The 21,404-nt window shown below is 32.0% G+C and overlaps 1 protein-coding gene and 1 long non-coding RNA gene across 2 annotated transcripts; both read left to right on the forward strand.

Annotated features, from left to right (window-relative positions):
• The first annotated feature begins 11,058 nt into the window (after positions 1–11,058).
• LOC125220720 (zinc finger MYM-type protein 1-like) lies at positions 11,059–12,602 on the forward strand. Its single transcript, XM_048122869.1, has 5 exons — positions 11,059–11,494; positions 11,580–11,745; positions 11,839–11,938; positions 12,074–12,193; positions 12,390–12,602. Exons 1-5 carry the CDS (start codon positions 11,059–11,061, stop codon positions 12,600–12,602), a joined length of 1,035 nt encoding a protein of 344 aa, XP_047978826.1.
• A 1,043-nt stretch (positions 12,603–13,645) lies between these two features.
• LOC125220084 lies at positions 13,646–17,228 on the forward strand. The gene is made up of 3 exons (XR_007176287.1): positions 13,646–13,874; positions 14,343–14,771; positions 14,846–17,228. It is a non-coding gene; the product is annotated as an uncharacterized LOC125220084 (long non-coding RNA).
• The last annotated feature ends 4,176 nt before the right edge of the window (positions 17,229–21,404 follow it).

The following is a 21,404-nucleotide window of genomic DNA, read 5'->3' on the forward strand; positions in this document are numbered from 1 at the left end:
GTGCACTCTATTTTAACTTATTTCCTATTGCATTTCAATATTATTTTGTCTAACGCATCGAACACCATCGTAATATATAAGCAATACATTACAAACACGTGCGGACGCAGAAATAATAGTAGAGGCGAATCCAAAATCGAAAAGTGGAGGGGTCGGAGTTGCCACTATGCTTCGTCCTCGGTGTCACAAAAACATGCATCAAAATGAAAACCAAAAAAAAATATGCCTCATTTTTTAGTGATATAAGTAGTATTTTTTTATTTTTTCCACTTAATTCATAAAACAACACTACATAAAATCTCGTGCCGAAATAAAAAATATTCCACTTAGAATGGGACGGAGGGAGTATGATACGAGCATTATTAGTTAGATAAATTAGGATTTGCATATCTTTTTCATATCTTTGTTTTCTTGTTCATTAAGTTAGTTATTAGCTTTATAAATATGAGCTATTGTAATAATTTGATAAATCAATCAATAGAATATCAATATTATCGTTCATTCTGTTCTCCAAGTGATAAAACCGTCGTGCTCGACGGGCACTTGCCCGCGACATGCATTTATCGATCGTCAATCTACGGACGCCGATCAGCCCGGTAGGAGGTTTATCCTATCAGAGTAGTATCTACTAAAATATACGTACAACATTTTTTTATATATTATATTTAAGTCATTCACAATTTTAATCAAATATATGTTAAAATCTTTACTACATATCTTTTTTGTATTCTTTTAAAAGCATAATCTTTTATTAATAAAGACTCTTACGTACATATTTTCTACCACTATAATCATATTATAAATAAAAATTGATTTTAAATATATAAAAATAATTTACATAGCAAGATTTAATATATAAAAGTTTAGTATACCAAAAATTCCGCCAAACTAAGTAATCATATCATAACTAAAATTTAATTAGATATAATAATTAGAATTAACAAATACTCCATAGAACAAAATTATTCATTTTCCACCAACATAATATCTTATCATTCCTGCTTGCGTTGCGAGAAGCACATGCCAAAAAAGATTGAAATCCATTTTAGTATTCCGTTGTTATTCTTAACTTTGTCATCCAACTACTATTCATATTGTTTCAATATATTCCATCAAATCTATATAAATAATAAAGTAAATATAAACAACTTAGTAAATTGGATAATGGATTAAAAATAAAATACCAAACAAAACTATGTAAACATTTTTGTTTTGTAAAAGTAGCTGTGCTCAATCAACAAGCACTTAAGAAATCCATTAGTAAAGTAGTTGAATTAGGAGTTCATCGTGTGTGTTACAAAATTCACTTGTCTGTGGGCTATAACAGAAACACGAAAATGACCAAATTACCGTCTCCATTAATTTTTCCAACTTATGAGAACCACAAAAGCAATTATATTAGGACGTGTTTCATGTACACAGTTATAGTGATTTTGGTTAGTCAAATTTCTCTGTTTTGCATCTAGGGGCTCCAAAAAACTTAGAGGGAAAAATTTAGATTTTAATTTCAATTTTGGCAATTATGCTAGGTCTAAAGTGATAATTGAATGGCTGAAAAAGGCCTACTTTGGAGCCCCTATAAGCAAAGTGCAAATTTGCACTTACATGGCTGAAAAAGGCCTACTATGAGAGAAAAGGACTAAAGTGCAAATTGAAAATTATACAAGAATGTATACGGGAGTATTAGTATTATTAATAAAATAATATTATTAACAAAAATAGTAATTTAATGAATAAAATTATTAGTCATAATTATATTTATTAAATATTTTATTCCGTAATGAATCATGGACGAGTGTTGTTGTAAAATTTATTACTATAAAACAATAGTTGTTTGCTATTAATTTTTTTAACTAATTTACAAACCACTTTTACGTATATATATACACTCTTTGTATATAATGATGTGAGAAATATCATTTAATTTTCTCATGTGCACTGCGTTTAAATATGTCAACTAAAAATGAAGTTAGAGATTGAAACATTAGAATTGTAGAAATTATAATAAAAATAGTGTAAGTATATAATCTTTCTTGGTTTTTTTAATTATTATTAACTACTTAAATTTATATACTAATTTATTTTCTGAATTCATATAAAAGTTTTCTTTAAAAGACAGTAATAACTCAGTTAATTATTCTAAACATAATCGGTGGATATAATCATATAGTCGTGTAGGCATAATTTATTTTATATTCTATTTAATCTAAAAATCAGAGCATATATATTCTTAATACCGATTTTCATTTTCTAATTAAATTTATACCTAAATTTAGACTTAATATTTAGCATTATAATCATAAGACACGTATTGAAATGTCATTAAGGGAATCCTCTTTTGACATTTATTTAAAATGCAGCAATAATGCATATTATAAATGCCATGATACGTTGATGCGGTGATTGGATATATATGTTGACATCTTTTATGAAGTGTCATATTGTAAGTGTGAGAATAGCTCATTTTTCTAGTAGTGACATAATTATTAAAAAAAAAAACTTAATCAACAAAAAAAAAATAAGCTTCGACAAATTGTTCCCCCAGTCTCATTTCCCGACATCAGACTCGTCCTCCCCTTCGGCGGTTTTGGTGTCGGCATCGGGCAGGGGTGGCAGCCTCAGATTTCTCCTCATAGTGTCGATCCAATCCTTCAACATCCGCTTGTACAGGAGAGCCGTCGCTGCATGCCACTTCTACATGGGATCCCCCCCTTCATTTGAGGTTGTTGTATCATCGTCGACATTCCGGGCATCATCCCGGACATCGGTGCACTTCCGCTGGCATTTCCCCCAAATCGAGATGGAATACACGAGGAGGAAATATTATGCGTTTGTGACTCGCTTGTGACGGGGAAATCACTATCGTAATGCGACATATTTCGTCAAAAGAAATGAATAAATGACACCTCTTTTGGGTAGTACAATCATGATTACTCTGGCGTAATCATGATTGTACTACTCTAAATAGATAATGGTAGTACAATCTTTCAAAGTACAATCTTTTGGGAAGAGATAATGGTAGTATAATCTTTCAAAGTATGTTTATTCTAAGGATAGATAGGTAATATATTAATTATTTTTCAAATAATAAAAAATTAGGAACTAGTTACAAAGATAAAATACCTAAAATATCCAATTATGCACGTATAATTTATGTATGTTTATCACTACTATCGTGTTAATATATATAGCTCCGTGATGATATACTAAGTTATATTAAGTCATAAAATTAAGTTAAGAGAAATGTAACAAGAGAAGTGGTCAACAGAAATATAATGTAAGAAGAAGTGGTCAACAGATATGTACATGTCATAAAAGTATAATGATATGTATAAATAACTACGATTCCTATTATTGTTATTTTTAAATTACATCAAACGTTTTCACTTCGTTTTATATTTCTTTATAGAAATATGTCCATTTTTGTGTGTGATCGCACTGAGTGGAACCTGATTGATTATTTGAGTTTATATATGAAATTTATTAATTATATGTTAGTATTATTGTATACGAAAATTACTATTTATATACTAATCTTGAAAAAATATAATATGATCACATTGTTACAATCTAGTAATAATTTATATACTACAATGGTATTCGATTTCCTACATAAAATTGTATCAAAATATAATTTATGATTAAATTGTGAGATTATTTTAATTGAAGTGGGTTGAGTGTGACTAATTATCACATGATTATCCTTTTAAGATTGAGTTATGATATTCAATCTTATAGACCAAATACACTTTATATTTAATACAAATCCAACTAATTTATACATGAGCTTATACAATAATAATGAGTTATATTTAATCACCTTTATTGATAAGAAAAATAAGAAAATAGTAGCACCCTTATTGATAAGAAAATCACAAGAAAAAAAGAAAGAAAGCAAAAGTAAAAAAATAAAAATATTGAAATACAAAAATCCTTATTAATAGTACAGAATTTAACGAAGTGAAATAAATCAGATCACATTTGGACTTAAATCGATAAGTTATATAGTAGAAAGAAGAAAAACAAAAATTGCTCATATTTAATTTAGCCTAAAACTAGGTCGTATCCATTCCACAGCACGCTTCTCCATAATATAAATGCAGGCGTGCTTTTCCCCTCACCTCACACCTCTCTCCTCCTCTCTCCTGTATCTTCTTCCCCAACTTTTTGCAATTTTAATGTTGTTGCATTTTATATTTTACTTCTCAAATCAAATTTGAATTGAGATTTGAATTAAGATGTTGCGTTAGAATAACGGAGCATCTCAATTCAAATTTGATTTGAGAAGTAAAATATAAAATGCAACAACATTGAAATTGCAAAGAGTTGGGGAAGAAGATACCTCTCACCTATATCTTCTTCCCTAACTCTTTGCGCCGTGATTTTATTACTGTATATATCATGAAAAGCTTTTTAGGCGTGCAAAATGAGGTCTGAATATTGTACGATGAAAATTTAGCCTCAAATTCAATCATATTTAACCCCCACAAAAGTTTTTCATCTTCTAATTTTTCTATTTTTATTTTTAGAAGATAATATTGGGATGAGTTATGTTATTCATCTATTGTGTTTCCTCTGTTTGTTCTTCAAATGTTAGATAAATCTTAAGATTTAAAGCATAATAACATTTATGCCACAGAGAATTAAAATACTGCACAAAACATATAAAATCACTGCTTTTACATTGAAACTAACTATATTACGAAAAAATAAAATTAATAAAAACTGGCCCTTACAGTGAAATACTAAACCCTAAATATAGTGGAGAAAATTAGTAATACAATGATATAATTTATGACAAACCCGGTTTAAACTAACCAAATTCTGATTTCATCAGGAGTATTATGCATGCACATTTACATAAATTTATTTTTTTTTCCTCATATTTAAAATATTTGGAATATTGAATTTCCAATTGTTTGCCTCCTTACAATGGGAATCTGCGAAAAAATTCTCATTTGGAACACCCTTTTACTCATTGTGTAAAAGTAGAGAAGATGATGGTGGTCTTTGCAAAAATAAAATCCCATCAATTCAAAGAGAAGTATTACTTTGAATTTAATGATAACATTGTTTTATTTGTGAAACATTTTCACTCACTTCACAAAAGGACGAGTCTGATGTCGAGGAATGAGACTGGGGGAACAATTTGTCGAAGCTTGTTTTTTTTTTTGTTGGTTAAGTTTTTTTTTTATTTAATAATTATGTATTTTTTTACAAAATAAAGTAGTTGCATTTTCTCCGTATTTGTGCCGAAATTTTAATACCGTACATTGTTTAATTCAGTAAATTGTTAATTGGGTGCATTTGTGATTTTTTTTTATTGCGGGAAGTCCGCGCGGGAAGACTATGGGATGTCCGCCACTGTGCAGGGAAGGCTATGGAATGTCCTTATGACGTGGCAGTGCTGGGAAGGCTAGGAGATGTCCTTGATGACGTGGCATGAGGTGTTTTTGGGATGTCCGTCGGGAAGGCTATGGGACATCCGCATGTGAGGATGCTCTTAATTCATCAAATTATCTTCTTAATCTATTAAAAGACCTCCTTTATTTGTGTATAATTCTGGTTGGTTGGGCTTGGGCTTGGGCTTGGGCTTGGGCTAGGATATAGGCCTAAGCTGTTATGGATGGATTGCATAATTGTTAGAAATTATTGCTGTCAATTGGACTTGGCATAATCAGATTGGGACTTCATCAAGTCAAAAAATTAAATTCATCTCAAAATAATATATAATCACTTTGTTTTGAAATTAAAATAGTTAAAAATTGGCAGCATATTGTTTAATATTTCCTACTTTCAATCGACACCCCCCAAAATGCAATTGTGTGCGAATGAAAAAATAATTGTACTAGTGCACAAACGTCCAAAGGAGATAGTGTAGTGTTCAAAGCCTTTATAAGAAAAAAAGCTGCAACGGAGCTTTGCAGTGAAAAATGTTTCACAAATAAAACAATGTTATCATTAAATTCAAAGTAGTACTTCTCTTTGAATTGATGGGATTTTATTTTTGCAAAGACCACCATCATCTTCTCTACTTTTACACAATGAGTAAAAGGCAATGTTTTAAAAATCGGATCGGTCGGTGAACCGGTGAGGCTACTGATTCACGGTTCAACCGGTCCGACCATTATTATTATTATTATTATTATTATTATTATTATTATTATTATTATTATTATTATTATTATTATTATTATTATTATTATTATTATTATTATTATTATTATTAATAGTTATTCACTTTCAATTTCTTAATTTCTTAATGTTATCATCCAAACAAATACCTTCTTGTATCATCTCGTTTTTGTGAACCTTCGCGTACTATCTCATTTTGTGAATCTTCTCGTCATGTGAGTTGTGTGTATCATCTTTTTACAATTTTTCGGAATTGAATTTCATCCCCGGGGCATTTTTCGACACATTCGTACACAATATTTCATCTTCATCGTTGAATTCAAATATATTAGTACAAAATATCATAGATATTAATATTACTCAAATTTTTGAGGATTCAACCACTTTCTTAATAAATTTAAAAGTTCCAAATAATCTTATATTTTGTATGTTTATCGCATTTCTAAATACATTATTAAACTGATTTGTTTATGACATGCATAAAACACAATTTGAAATTTGAAAATTTGATTAGCTCGATTTGAAATTTCCCCAAAATAATGGAATGGTTTGTATTGCGCCAGAATTTAATTGTACTATATCCAATCAATGTAATTTGACAAGAATTTAATTATACATTATGCAATCAATGTAATTAGAGAGTGATATGACTTTACATATATAATAAAAAGGGTAATGTAGTAATGAAATAATAGTTGATAAGAAAATCGGTTTAAATAAAAACCAGTTCAAAATTGAAGGACATTTTGTTTATACAATTTTTGTTAATTTATCTTTACCCTTTATAAAATTTTATCTACATCACATGAAATGTGCTATAAAACTGTGAACTTTATAAATAACAATGCATGTATTCTACTGGTCAATTTGACCACTCTAAAAATGTATACTTGCTAAATTGGGTTCAAATGTAATAAGTGCTAAAAATCTACATTGAACTCAATTGATTTTTTGAATTCAAATTTTAAACTATGATCCATTTATCGTTGCCTAGATTTAAATTACTAATCGTTCCTCTAATAAAATTCTTATCTCTATCAAAATAAAGAGATTATTAATTTTCCTATATACTTTTGAGGCAAATTGAAGCATCCAATCCGTAATAAAACTACAAAAATCAGTAAAAAAAAAAGTCAGGAGTATAAATTTTTTGAATTTATTCTTAATTTCCCCACAACAAAAAAATATAGGTGGTTTAAGAGTAAATTTCTAATATAATTGTTGATATTTTTGAATCAGACATCAACTTTTCGCTATACTATTTTATAAAATTGAGAATAAGCCAAATTTACAATAAAACTAGGCCGCCAAGAAAAAATGAAAAGCAAAATAAAAAATACGCAAAGTAAATAAATAATAATATTCGGTAAAAATATCTGGTTCTCATTTCTCATCGTCTTCTTCATCCCCCCATCCGACGGCGGAGAATCTCGAACCAATCTGAACCGTAGATCTTCAATCAACGGTCACAATCAAACGCAGATGGCCCCACCATATTCCTCCTCTTCAAAAAACCCGGACCAGTCTGATCATTTCCGCAGCTTCAAACTCTTTCTTCTCTCTCTCTCTCTCTAAAATTTCAGACACACTCTTGACTCTTCCTCTCTCACCCACGCAACAACAAACTCTCTTCTCTCTTCTACGCTAATCTTTGCTCCCCCCAACGGCGGAGCTTGGCCTAAAAATGGACGGTCAGAAAAGCCAGCTGAAGCTCACTAGAACTAACTCCTCTCTGCTCCGCTCATCGATTCAGAGCCTTTCATCAGTGAGCGAGATTGATTCCGATCAGGAAATAGCAGACCTTGAGGAGCATGCAGGACTTGGACTTGAGACTTTTTCATAAACTAGTTAGGGGTTGAAATTTTAATTGCGACTATAATTTTTATTGTCATCAAACCTAAAAAGGCTCATGCACGACTTGGACATAGTCTATGTCACATACACTTTTTAAACAATTTCATATTCAATTTGACACGTGTCTTAAAATAATTTGGATGAAAATCCTCAATTTCTTAAGTCTCCATCTACCTCATTGACATATAGTCGTATAGTCCCTTCGTCCCAATTTACGTAAAGTATTTCAAATTCAGCATGAGATTTTATATAATAGTATTATTTTGTGTATACTGACTGTAGTGGAGAAAATAAAGTAAGAGAGTGAAAAAATAGAGAGTGGTGTTTCTATATTTAAAAATATGACATTCAAAGTATGACATCCAAAAAAGAAAAATGTGTCACTTAGAGTGGGACAGAAGGAGTATTGAAATATATAGAAAAGAATAATTTTGATTATAGGTGGCATACATTTTAATACTCTTTTCGTTTCAAGCTACTCGCTCGATAAAACTTTATAGGTTGTCTCAAGCCATCTGTTCAATTTCAATTTTTTTTTTCAAAAACCTTGCCCCTCTATTTTTCTCTTTTACTTACTTTATTTCCTTTTCACTTAACCTTTAAATATCAATATATAAATCTCGTGCAAAAAAAACATGGGACAGTTAATAAAATATAGGGATAAAAACGATTGATGTTAATTATAATTAAAAATGATTAACTAGGAGTATAAGAGAGAAAATATGAGTATGAGAAAAGTAATGGGCCATATGCCAAAGCGGAAAAAAAAGTTATAGACAATTCAAAATAAATAAAGTATTGCTTATATGATTGAAAGTAGAGTAGTATAATTAAAATGTCTTGGTCTACCAATGAAATGGTCAATGATATTCTTCAAAATTATGGCATTGATATTCTTCAAAAATTAGAGCTGCAATTACAAATAAACAAAGTAGTAGTAGAATTCTACTACTTTTATCACTAATGGACACGAGATTAAATGACAAATTGGTAAATGTAAAAGAAAAGCATTAATTAAAATATTATTAGTTGATAGAAGATAGATAAAATATAATTAGAAGAGAAAGAGAATGCAAGGAGAAAGTATCTTCAGATCGGAAATAGGGTTGGGGAAAAATACCGAAATACCGACCTTATCGTATCCAAAAAATACCGAAAATACCGAATTTTCGGTATACCGTGACTTTCGGTACGATATGATACCTTACCGAAATCTTTCGGTAAGGTAATGATATGAATTTTCAAATATCGCGGTATACCCAGTGGCGCATGGAGTAGGGAACAAGAATTTTTTATTTTTTTTTTAATACTATTATACATATCCTTTATTTTTGTTAATTATATACTGATATTGTACCCCTAAATATTTAGGAAAAATATTACTCCTATACGGTTAATATTTCAAAGAAAGAAGGAAGGAAATAAACATGATACAAAGGTAAAAAAAGAGAACAAATTTAAAAGATATTCGGATGTTTTAGAGGAGCTGGGGAGAAGAGAAGGAAAATTTCAAATTAAATTTGGAGAAGGAAATAAATACATAAGGTAAAAAAAATTGAAATTAAAACATCAAGCCCTATAAATTTCGCCCAAATTAAACCTCTAGATTCAAATCGAGTTCTTTGACAAGAGCTTTCTCCTCCGAGTCACCGCTTTGACTGCGTGTAGTGCAGGTGCAGCGTCCGTCGTCTCCGGTTGAGAATTCTCTCTCTCGCCTCCTCGGTTCTCCAAAGACGGAGAGATACCACACAATTTATCTACTTTGAAAACTGAAAAGGTCAGTAAATAATGGGTTTAAAGAGGGTGAATTTATTAAGTTTGTTAGATTGTTTCGATATTAATTTCAGTTTCCAAGAAAAATTGAAGCAAATACAATTATATAGAATAGTTCAATAATTTCAAATTATTTGAAAATTGATTAATGCTTTTATATTTATTGTTTAGGGGAGTGTACAACCGTGACTCACTATTTAACAATGTAAATTATCAATTCTTTATTATTTTAGAGTAGAATATTAGAATCTACTACAATACAGTTTCAATTTAAAGCTCAATCGTATGGTTTTGTGATGTTAATATTTGTGATTCAATTATTTATAATTTTAGTTTGTAATGATTTTGAATATATTTGCAGAAAATTAAAAAAAATGAGAAAACAATCTGATCTTCGACAATTTCTCTCCAAAAAGAGAAAATCTTGTGATAGTGTAAGCTCTCCTGCTTCTAGCTCTCAACCAGCAAACCCTCCTGCTTCAAACTCTCCAGAAAATCCTCCTGCTTCAAACACTCCTGCTTTAATTGATAATGTGTCTCCTTCAAATACTAGTGTGTCATCACGCGAGAAAGAATTGATTTATGATATTGAATACGTTCCTCAAGATCCTGGAAAAAGAAGAGACATAATGGAGTATCCTCCACATGAGCGAGATGCAGTTAGAAGAGCCTATATTCTTAGAAAACCTTGTCAACCAAAAAATCATAAATTTCCTCGAAAAGAAATTGGAGGTTCGCGTCGATTTATGATTTCATGGTATAATAAATGGGATTGGCTTGAATATAGCATGACAGAAGATGCTGCATTTTGTTTTGTTTGCTACTTGTTCAAGAATGAAGTTGGACTTAATGCGGGGGAGACGCGTTTGTGAATAAAGGATTTAAGTCATGGAATAAAAAGCCAGATAGATTTACTAAACATATTGGTGGGATTAGAAGTGCTCATAATCGTGCTTATGAGAAATATGTGAACCAAAGGGATGGCAAAAAAAAAATCGATTCTTGTTTCTTTAGATAATGTCAGTGATGTGATTAACAGAGAATATTCGCTTGAGGGCTTCAATTTCTTGTTTACGTTATCTATTGCGACAAGGCTTGGCATTTCGTGGGCATAGAGAAAGTGAAGAATCCCTTAATAGGGGAAATTTTCTTGAACTCTTGAAATGATTGAGGACACATAATGAAACTATTTCAAAAGTGACTATGGAAAATGCACCTGGAAATTGTCAATTGATATCTCCAATTATTCAAAATGATATTATTAATTGTTGTGCTAAAGAAACAACTAAGCGAATTATGGATGATCTTGGTGAGGACTACTTTGCTATATTAGCCGATGAATCAAGCGATGTGTCGCAAAAGGAACAATTAGCCCTTTGCTTGCGCTATGTTGACAAAAAAAGTGGAAGGGTAGTTGAACGATTCATTGGTCTAATGCATGTCGCTGATACAACAGCTTTGTCTCTTAGAAGTGCAATTTTAGCTTTGCTTGCTGAACATTCACTGAGTCCATCTAAGATTCGAGGACAAGGATATGATGGGGCTAGTAACATGAAGGGTGAGATACATGGACTTAAGACTTTGATTATGGAAGATACTCCAAGTGCTTACTATATTCACTGCTTTGCGCACCAGCTTCAACTAACTCTTGTAGCCATTTCCAAAAGGAACGATGAGTGTATTTGGCTTTTTGATGCTATTGCAAATTTGTTGAACGTAATTGGAGTTTCTTGTAAGAGAAGGGAAATGATTCGTGAAATTCAAGCACAAAAAATCGCTAAAGCCTTAGAGATTGACGAACTTGAAACATGGAACAGGGTTGAATCAAGAACTTGGTTTGAAAAGGCCTGGAGACACTCGTTGGAGTTCTCACTACAAGACTCTTTTGAATGTCATGGACTTGTTTTCTGCAATTGTTAACGTTCTAGTGATAATTGGGAAGAATGGTTCTTCAGATGATAAGCCAAAAGCTCAAGGCGTTTTGTACTCAATAGAGTCATTTCATTTTATTTTTATGGCACATCTAATGACCACTATATTCGGGTACACTAATGATTTGTGTCTTGCTTTACAAAGAAGGGATCAAGATATTATTAACGCTATGAGGCTCGTTAATTTAACCAAGGACCAGTTACAGAAAATGAGGAATGTCGGATGGGAGATTCAACTGAATAAGGTAATCTCAATTTGCAACAATCTTGGCATTGTTGTTCCAGATATGGAAGCTCAATATATCCCTCAAGGAAGATCAAAGCGTTTTGTTCAAGATGTTTCCTATCTTCATCATTTTCGGGTTGATGTGTTTATAAAGGTAATTGATTTATTACTTCAAGAACTTGATAACCGATTTGATGAGGTAAATATGGAGTTGATTAGGTGTATGGCTTGCTTCAATCCTAAAGATAACTTCTCTTCTTTTGACAAGGAAAAGGTACTTAAACTTGCCACTTTTTATCCTTCCGACTTTTCAAACTGTGAATTGGTGGCTATTTAGTACCAACTTAATTTATTCATCGAAGATGTGAAAAATGATAGTGACTTTCAAAATTTACAAGATATTGGTTCTCTTCTGATGAAACTTGTTGAAACAAAGAGAGATGTCGCTTATCCTCTTGTGTTTTTGTAAGTTGATTTTGATTCTTCCGGTTGCTACTGCAAGTGTGGAGAGAGTGTTTTCCGGAATGACGTTTGTGAAGAATAAGTTGCGAAATAGGAGGGGTGATCAATCTTTGAATGATTGTTTGGTCACTTTCATTGAGAAGGATATATTTCTACAAGTTTCTGACGACGCTGTAGTCAAACGCTTTGAAGAAATGAAGACACGTCGAAAAATAAACTAGATGTTATGTATTTTTCTTTTATATTTTGAATTGTATAGACTTAAAACTAAATATTGTTTCAAAATACTATATTATTTCTAGCATTAGTTTTTTTTTTGTCATGTTATACCATTATTTATTGTTGAAGTCGTACCCCCATACCAAAAATCATGTATACGCCACTGGGTATACCGCTGCATACCGAAATTTGGTATATACCGTAAACTAAGGTATATACCGTAAACTAAGGTATATACCACAAAAATATAAACACAATTATATATAAAATATATTTTATATATTTTTAAATTATAAAATCTATTGTGAAATATAAATATAATTATGAATAAATTATATTTAATTTATTTTTAAAATTATAAATTATAAATAATATTCTAAATACTCTAATTTTCTATTTTGATTGATGTTAAAAGTCAGGTATACCGCAAAAGTAAGGTATACCGAACTTCGGTACGATATACCGAAAATGAGGTACGGTATCGGTATGGAAATTCGTCATACCGAAAATAAGGTATACCGAAAACTTTGATAAGGTAAAGGTATGACTTTTTCGCATACCATATTTACGGTAAGGTATACGGTATGGTGGTTTCGATAAGGTATACCTTACCTACCCACCCCTAATCGGAAATGAGCAACTTAAAATCTTAATTTTACTTATTCTATAATTCAATAATGTCTTAATTGAGAAGCCTTGTGGGCCACTCGACCCAACATCTGCATGCGATTGAGGCCATTGGGCTTGGCCTTTTTATTATATCTTCTTCAACCAAATGAAATAATGCAGGGCGAATCTAGCTATATGCTAGAAGGGGCATTTGCCCCCCTCCAATTACACCAATTCTATATAAAATATGTATTATAAAATTTATTTGTTCTATTTTTTCATTAAATGCCCCTGCTAGAACTCTTCAATTTTTACTCATGTAATATTTTGATCCCGTCGGCATAAATTTCTGGCTCCGCCCCTTAATAAGGAATGTCAGAATTAATATAAGAAAAGCCTATTTTTTCACCATGAGTTAAAATTGTTGACAGTTCCTGTTTGATAAAATGGCCCAACCAAACTTGTGCTCTCTTCTTTCTTTGCTCAGAATTTGTTATCAACAACTTAAATATGGAAAGTTGATGCAAGGTTATGATAGTTTTTGTTAAAATGAGAGAAAAGGAAAACAGCATTGTTAGTTTAGTGTATATGTTGTGTGGCTTATCTGCATCCTCTCTAGCAAACCCAAAATTTGCAAGCGGTGAAGAAGCAATGCGTTGTTTCAGGTTAGACTGTTTATGAGCATAATAATCAATAAATTGAATGGGAAATGCTTTGTGTTCTGCCGATTTCTATCGGAAATTATAAGTTATGGACAGTTCCTGTTTGATAAAATGCGCCAACCACTTTGCTCAGAAATTTGATCAGAACAACTTAGCTATTGTACATCATATCTAAGGAAAGTTGATTTAGGATATAACAGATTTAGCTAAACTGGGAGAAAAGGAAAACAACATTACACTATAGAACTTGAGAGTAGAGGCATAATAGATTGCTAATCCTATGTAGATGTTGTGAGGCTTATCCACATTCTCTCCAGCAACCCAAAATATGCATCTCTCCATGCCTTCTTCAACACTAATGTTGTGCAAACCACTGAAAATCCCAATGCATAACCCAAAGACAGCAGCACATAAAACCACTCAATCTCTGCAGCTTTCTCACTCATCTCTTTAATATCCCCTTCACTGCAGTTGCTAGTCAATGGCAGGCCGCAGAGATGGTTACCGACGAAGCTTGAAGCGTTGAAGCGCTGGAGCTGCGTGCCCTCTGGAATCCTTCCTGTTTAAGTTGTTGTAAGACAAGTCGAGATAACCCAATCCAGATATGGATGCAAGACTTCTGGGAATTCGACCCCAAAGGGAGTTTCTTGATAGATCAAGAGATTCCAACTGCTTCATTTCTCCAATATTTTCGGGGATCAAACCATTCAGCTGATTCCCTGACAAGTTTAAGGATCCCAACTCCGACAAACTTGTTAACTCATTTGGGATTTCTCCGGACAGACTGTTCGCCGAAAGGTCAATGCTGGTAACCAAGGGAAGAATGCTGTCGAACTCCAGTTTACCGCCTTTTATCACTATCAGTGCGCTCTCTCTGAATGCTCCTGCGTTGAAAAGGGAGTAAGAGTACCATGATTTCTCTTTTCCATACTGTCTGAATAGATCTGACAAACTCCTCTTCATAACCATTGCAGTGAAGTTATGAATACATCTCGGTATCATGCCTGGGAGTTCATTGTTGGAGAGATCCAATATCTGGAGATAGCTCAGCTGGCAAATGTCTGAAGATATCTTACCACTCATGTTGTTTGAGCACAGTATCAGAATCCTCAACTCGACTAGGCTTGTTCCTATCCACGCCGGTATGTTCCCTGTAAGATTGTTATCTGCAAGCCCCATCTTCACCAGCTTAATGCAGTTGTGCATTGCAAAAGGTATCTTCCCGGAGAATCTATTGTTTTGAAGATTCAAAGATTCAAGATTAGCAAGAAAGCCAATAGAAGGTGGAATGCTTCCATACATTTGGTTATTGCCTAGGCTCAGATATCTCAACGAAGGCCATTTGTTCCAACAATCTGGCAATTCCCCACTTAATAGATTTTCTCCCAGATGAAGAATCTCCAACGAATATGTTGGATATGTCTCATCACATAGAAAGTGAGCTATGCCTCCGGAGAATGAATTATTGGACAAATCAAGCTCCTTCAAAGTATCTCCAACTCGAGGCAACAGGCCTTCGAGTTTGTTAGAACTCAAGTATATAAACTGGGCAGCGCCACGGACATCTGGGAGCTCTCCGTGAAGATGGTTATGGGAGAGATTCAAGAACCAAGTATTCCAGAACCAGCTTGGAACACTACCTGAGATTCCAGTACCAGCCAGATTGAGATAGTGGGAAAGATTCTTCTGTGTCTCGAGCCAGGAAGGAATCTTGGAGCTGGAGCCTAAGCCCCATGATCCTAGCCCAAGAGAATTAAGTTGGAAGGGGGGGATCCAACTTGGGCTTATATTCAAACTTAATTGATTGGAAGCAGCTGAAAAAACCTCGAGTTTAGTGAGATTTGCGAAGAGGGATTCAGTCACTACTCCTTCCAGCTTGTTGTAAAAGATACAAATCGATTCAAGATTACAAAGTTGGCCCAAACTATGAGGAAGGTTTTGAGTTAGTTTGTTATCACCTAATGCCAAAACTTTCAAAGATGACAACTTTCCCATGCTGGCTGGAATTGGACCAGTTAGTAAATTCTTGTTGAGATTAAGATATTCAAGACTCTTAAACCCCCTAGTTGATCTATCAACTGACCTGAGATTTGATTAAACTTCAAATCTAGGACTTCCAATGTTTCCAAGAAGCACTCTGACATATTTCCAAATAAATCAGATATATTTCCTTGGAAATTATTGTTGGATAAGGACAACCTTCTTGTTTTGCACAGGTTAGTAAATCCTGCTGGAACTGCACCAGTTAGGAAGTTGTAATCCAAAATAACAAACTCCAAATCTATACAAGAATAGAGTCAACTTGGCACTGTGGAGTTTAAAAAATTGAAAGAGAGATCAATATACTTCAGTTTGGTGGCATTGCTATTAGCTGGAATTGGACCTAAGAAAGAGTTGTTCCTTAGATCAAGAAAATGAAGATTGTGAAGCCCAAATATCCATTTTGGGACTTCAGGGGAATGGAAGTTGTTGGAAGAGAGATCAAGAAGAGTTAATGAAGTGATGTTGATATAACTCAGAGAAGATATGTAACCAAGACTGCAATTTTGAAAATGAAGCTGTTGCAAAGAAGGGAGTGTGTTGATCACCTGCACCCAATCTGTAGCTCTGCTGAGGTTCACAAAGTTCATATTGAGATGCTCGAGTCCAGAAAGCCGCGATAACCATTCAAGATTATCAACTTGTAGCAGGTTTGGAAAGCTTACATAAGCAGCAAATTCCATGTCTGGGTAACCACCATAAGTTGTGGTGTGATAGTAGTTTTTGTGACCAGCAGACGCGATGTTTGGAAAGCCGGCCATATCTAGAGTGCGTAGATATGAAAGGTTCCCGATGGTATGCGGAATCACCCCATGAAATCCAGCAAAAGAGAGGTTGAAAAACTCGAGCTTTGTGAATGAAGGAAGGTATTGTTTGTTTGAAGTTGTTGAGACTCAAGTCAAGATGAATCAAGTGTTTGAGATTGAGCAAAGATGAATTGATTTGGCCTCTCAAACTCAAACCACGGAGATGGAGTTGGTGAACATGGCCAGTTGAGTTGTTGCAAACTACACCATTCCATTTGCAACAGTTGACATCATTACCATCATCCCATGAAGAGAGTTGATGGTATGGATCTTGCAAGTAGTGCTTGAAACTTAGGAGGGACTGTTTTTCAATTTGTGGGCAGAAAATAAAGTTGCATTGGCATAGGTTGAAACAAGTAATAAGGTAAAAAATAAGGAAGAAAGAGTGAGCTGCAATGCTTGGATTTGAGCTGCCCATCTTTGTTGTATTAAGGCAAGGGATGATTAGGAAGATATATAGAGACTTTGTGCTTGTATGACCTTTCTATTTCCTTTCTATTATAATGCCAATAATTTTAATGCTAAAAGAATTAGAGGGTGTGAATAGTATTATTCATTAGCTATTGAGTCTACCTCAAATCTATTGGCAAATGAAACAAGCAAATGCTTCATTGTAATTAATCCCTTTACTTATCATGATTCATGAATTGGTTTTAAGTGGAAACCTTGTGAACTTCTATCATGATATTAGAGTGGGCCGTCCACGGAAATAAATAAAATGACTTTTCCTATATGAACAAGTTTGATGTCAGGTTGGTTCAAACTTCAACCCGATCAGAAAAAAGTCCCACCGGAATCGTGTGCTGCAATTGAGAGCTCACAAATTCACTCGTCATTAAAATTGACACTCTAGCATTTTAAATTTAATATATGGATTTTGTTGCAAATTAGACCCATTTTAAAAGTGTTTCAATAATACCGCAAATTTGAACTTGAGACTACTCACGACAACTCTTTAAACCCATTGTCATGCTTTATCAAAAGTCGTCATTAGTTGGAGAAATATTCACTCCAAACTACTGTGTGTGGATCAAATTATGTTTACTTTTTATCTCTCTAAAATCAAAATAAAGAAATAATATGAAGTGAGAATCATATTTTGTTTTATCTGGCTTATTTTGAACGATCATTATCATGCTTTTTTATCTCTAAATAGAGAAATATTTAAGTATGTTCACGATAAAATATCAAAATTGCTTTCATGCCATGTTGTGGTTTTTTAGCTCAAAATGACATTGCAAAAGTTTTTTAACCAAGTAAATATCAAAATTGCTTTCATGCCATGTTGTTTTTTAGCTCTAAATGACGGTACAAAAGTTTTTTAACCAAGTAAATTTTAAAAATAATATAAAATCACAACACTTTTCCTTATACTATATAGTAGTATAAATCATACACTTTCCTTAGATATGAATTTATAACTAAATCCAACATACACTCAAACAAAATAAATGAAACGGTACGTGGGTTGGACTAGTTGTAATGTGGTTAAAAACCTGAGGCCAAATGTCTCAGAATTCGAGTCCTCATAGCCTTTGAAACGATATTTAACTTTTATACCTAATAGAATGTATAATTACACAAAATAGAGGGATTAATTTCACAATTGTGCACTACTTCATCCGTCCTAAAAAAAATGGCATTTAAAGCGACACGGAAATTAATACATGATTGGTAAGTAAGAGACGGAAAGGTAGTTAAAATAATATTAATAGATTGTGTGACCCACAATATTATTAGTGTTTAATGGTAGAGGCCTTAGTGGTATAAGTTGTAAATAAATTGATGTATATGAGTAATGACTAATGAGTTTAGGATAACTTTGCAAAAACGGAAATAAGATATTTTTAGAAAAAGGATGAAAAAGAAAAGTATCATTATTTTTATAGGACGAAAGAATTTCAATACCAATTACCGCTAGGGGTGTGCATTCGGGTTTCGGTTCGGTTTTTCGCCCAAACCGAACCGAACCCGAAAAACCGAATTTAGGTTAAAATTGAAACCGAACCAAACCGAAAAACCGAAAAACCGAAACCGAACTTAAAAAACCAAACTAAACCGAAAAAACCGAAATTTCAAAACAAAACCGAAAAACCGAAAAAAATAGTATATTTTAATATATCTAATTTAATTTATTTTATATACTAATAGAATATAAATATATATAATATAAAATTAATATATAATATTTATTATATAAAAATATATTAGAAGAATATATGTTATATATATGATATAATATACTAAATTAATAGGATAAAAATATATAATAATATATTTAAAATATAATTCGGTTTTTCGGTTTTTTTTTTCGCCCAAACCGAACCGAACCGAAAAACCGAAATTTTTGTATTTTTAAAACCGAACCGAACCGAAAAACCGAAAAAACCGAACCGAATTTCAAAATTTCGGTTTGGTTCGGTTCGGATATTCGGTTTTCGGTTATTTTGCTCACCCCTAGTTACCGCACTAACAAGTCAAGTTGAAGAAGACAGACACGACCTAGACTTGACTTTTAAAAGAACTAGTGTTAGCCCACGCGCAATGCGCGACATATAATATTTTTATTCTATTAATTAGATATTGTGAATAGATTAAAAACTATTGTACTTCTATTATATAGTAACAATATGTTAAATAATTATAAATATAAAATTAAATAAATTTTAAATTAAAGCAACATGCATGAAATTATTTGTTAATTGCGACACTTATCGTTACAATATACATACTTCAATACTAAAATACCATCAATATTTATTCATATAAAATATTAAATATACAACTAAAAATGATAATGAGGACAATAACATCGTCATACAAAGATAAAATGGTGTACAAACATATATAAACACTAGAACAATAAAATAATAGTTTGTAAGACGTGAACAAACTTATACGTGAACAAACTTAATTGTACAATAATAAGAATAGCCAAATAAATAATAAAATACAAACTCCAATATCCATGTGACTCTTCCTCGACCTTATTTTCCTCCTTAATCTCCAAATTAATGCATAGGTGTAAAAAATAATGTGATAGTTTATTATCTTCGTCTTTTTTTGCTTCTTTTCTTCATTTCATTGCTTTAGGTGATTTCTTTGCATGAAAACTATTGAGTGACGAAATTGGTGACAAATGTGTAATGTTGTACCTTCAAAATATTACACATAGTCAAACGCTTATGTGGTTTCAATATTTGTGGAAAAAAAACTATTACAGCCTACACAGAAAAATTAAAACAAAACTAACAAAAATAAAATAAACTAACATTAAGAAAAAACTTAAATATGAACTAACACCACAAATTAATTGCATATAAATGTAATATTATATAGGTAAAGAGTAATAACTATACCGAGAAAAATTCTTCTTTTTGCAAAGGATCCGTGATGCAATGGGACAAGACAATGCGGAATAAATTATAAGCTAGCAAATGATACGTATTTATAGACAAAAAGTTGAAAGTATTATGTAAATTCCTTGGAACCGTGGCTTGAATTCTTGTTCCATGCATGGAAAAATAACAATGAATGATTTTTAGTTTTAGATAAATAACTAAAAAATAGTAATAAGCTAAACAACAACACGTATACCATCCGATCATAAAACACACACTCCAAGAAGATTACATTGATTTGTCCACGTTTAATGCACATAAACATGTATGCACCTCACTCGAATCACTGACGAAGTATTGTTAGGCTGTAGATCATTAAGGAATGTGAATTCCCTGATGTGAACAAATTTTTCCATTTGCAGAAAATTTGTGATGGAGTGAGGGGAGACAATGAAGAAGTGAAATAGAACCTTGCAAATGATACATATTTATAGATATAAACTATTGAAAAGGAATATTAATGTGGCGGTTACAAATTAATAAGGAACAATGTAACGTAAATATACATAAATAGAATATGAATGACCATTGCAAGAAATTAGTTATTCCACAAATATTTAAATTAATCTCACGACTTATAAATATTCTAGAATAAGATAAAACTTATAAATATTTGAAAAGAAGGACAAAACTCGTCTTTTATATATGTTTAGATAAATTACTTTATAATTTATAAATGATAACTTTTTTTAACTTATCTAAACTTAATTAAATGTAATTTATTTATGTATTTGAATTAAACTTCAATATCGAGAATATAAGTAGCCTGGTATATGAACAAATATTAAATATAAGATTTAAAGTGATAATAATTATATTTACTTATTTGCACATAGTAGTCATAGTTATCATTTATAAAAAAGTAACGGCAATTCAAACTCTTAATTAAATGATAGTAGTCATAGTCATACTTAAGCGTTTTTTTCATAAAACTGCCGGCTAATCTAATAATAATGTTATTATAGCTTTCTAACCTTTCATTTTCTATAATAATACATATTTTATAAATATTGAAATTCAGCCCATAACTTACAAATATTTCAAAATAAGGCCAAAACTCGCCTTTTATAGATGTATAGACTTCATACGTCCTAAACTTTTGGACGACTCGTACATGTCCCTGGTTACTACTACTACTATCACTATCCACTTACAATAGCGTGGCACATATTTTAATACTCCCTTTTTCCATAAAAAATAGTCTCATCGAAGTTACTGATCATGGTCATATTACGAAAAATGAAAAGAGACTAATTTTTATAGACAAACCGAAATGTTAAAAATGA

The sequence above is a fragment of the Salvia hispanica genome, chromosome 4 (assembly GCF_023119035.1).
Source record: "Salvia hispanica cultivar TCC Black 2014 chromosome 4, UniMelb_Shisp_WGS_1.0, whole genome shotgun sequence".
In the NCBI taxonomy this organism is placed as follows: Eukaryota; Viridiplantae; Streptophyta; class Magnoliopsida; order Lamiales; family Lamiaceae; genus Salvia; species Salvia hispanica.

Excerpts from the sequence above, each read along its gene's own strand:
- LOC125220720 (XM_048122869.1), top strand. The coding sequence starts at position 11,059 with ATGGATGATCTTGGTGAGGACTACTTTGCTATATTAGCCGATGAATCA. Across the intron at positions 11,495-11,579 it reads GAACGTAATTGGAGTTTCTT|GGTTGAATCAAGAACTTGGT; the intron begins GTAAGAGAAGGG and ends AACATGGAACAG. Across the intron at positions 11,939-12,073 it reads GGGAGATTCAACTGAATAAG|GTAATTGATTTATTACTTCA; the intron begins GTAATCTCAATT and ends GTGTTTATAAAG.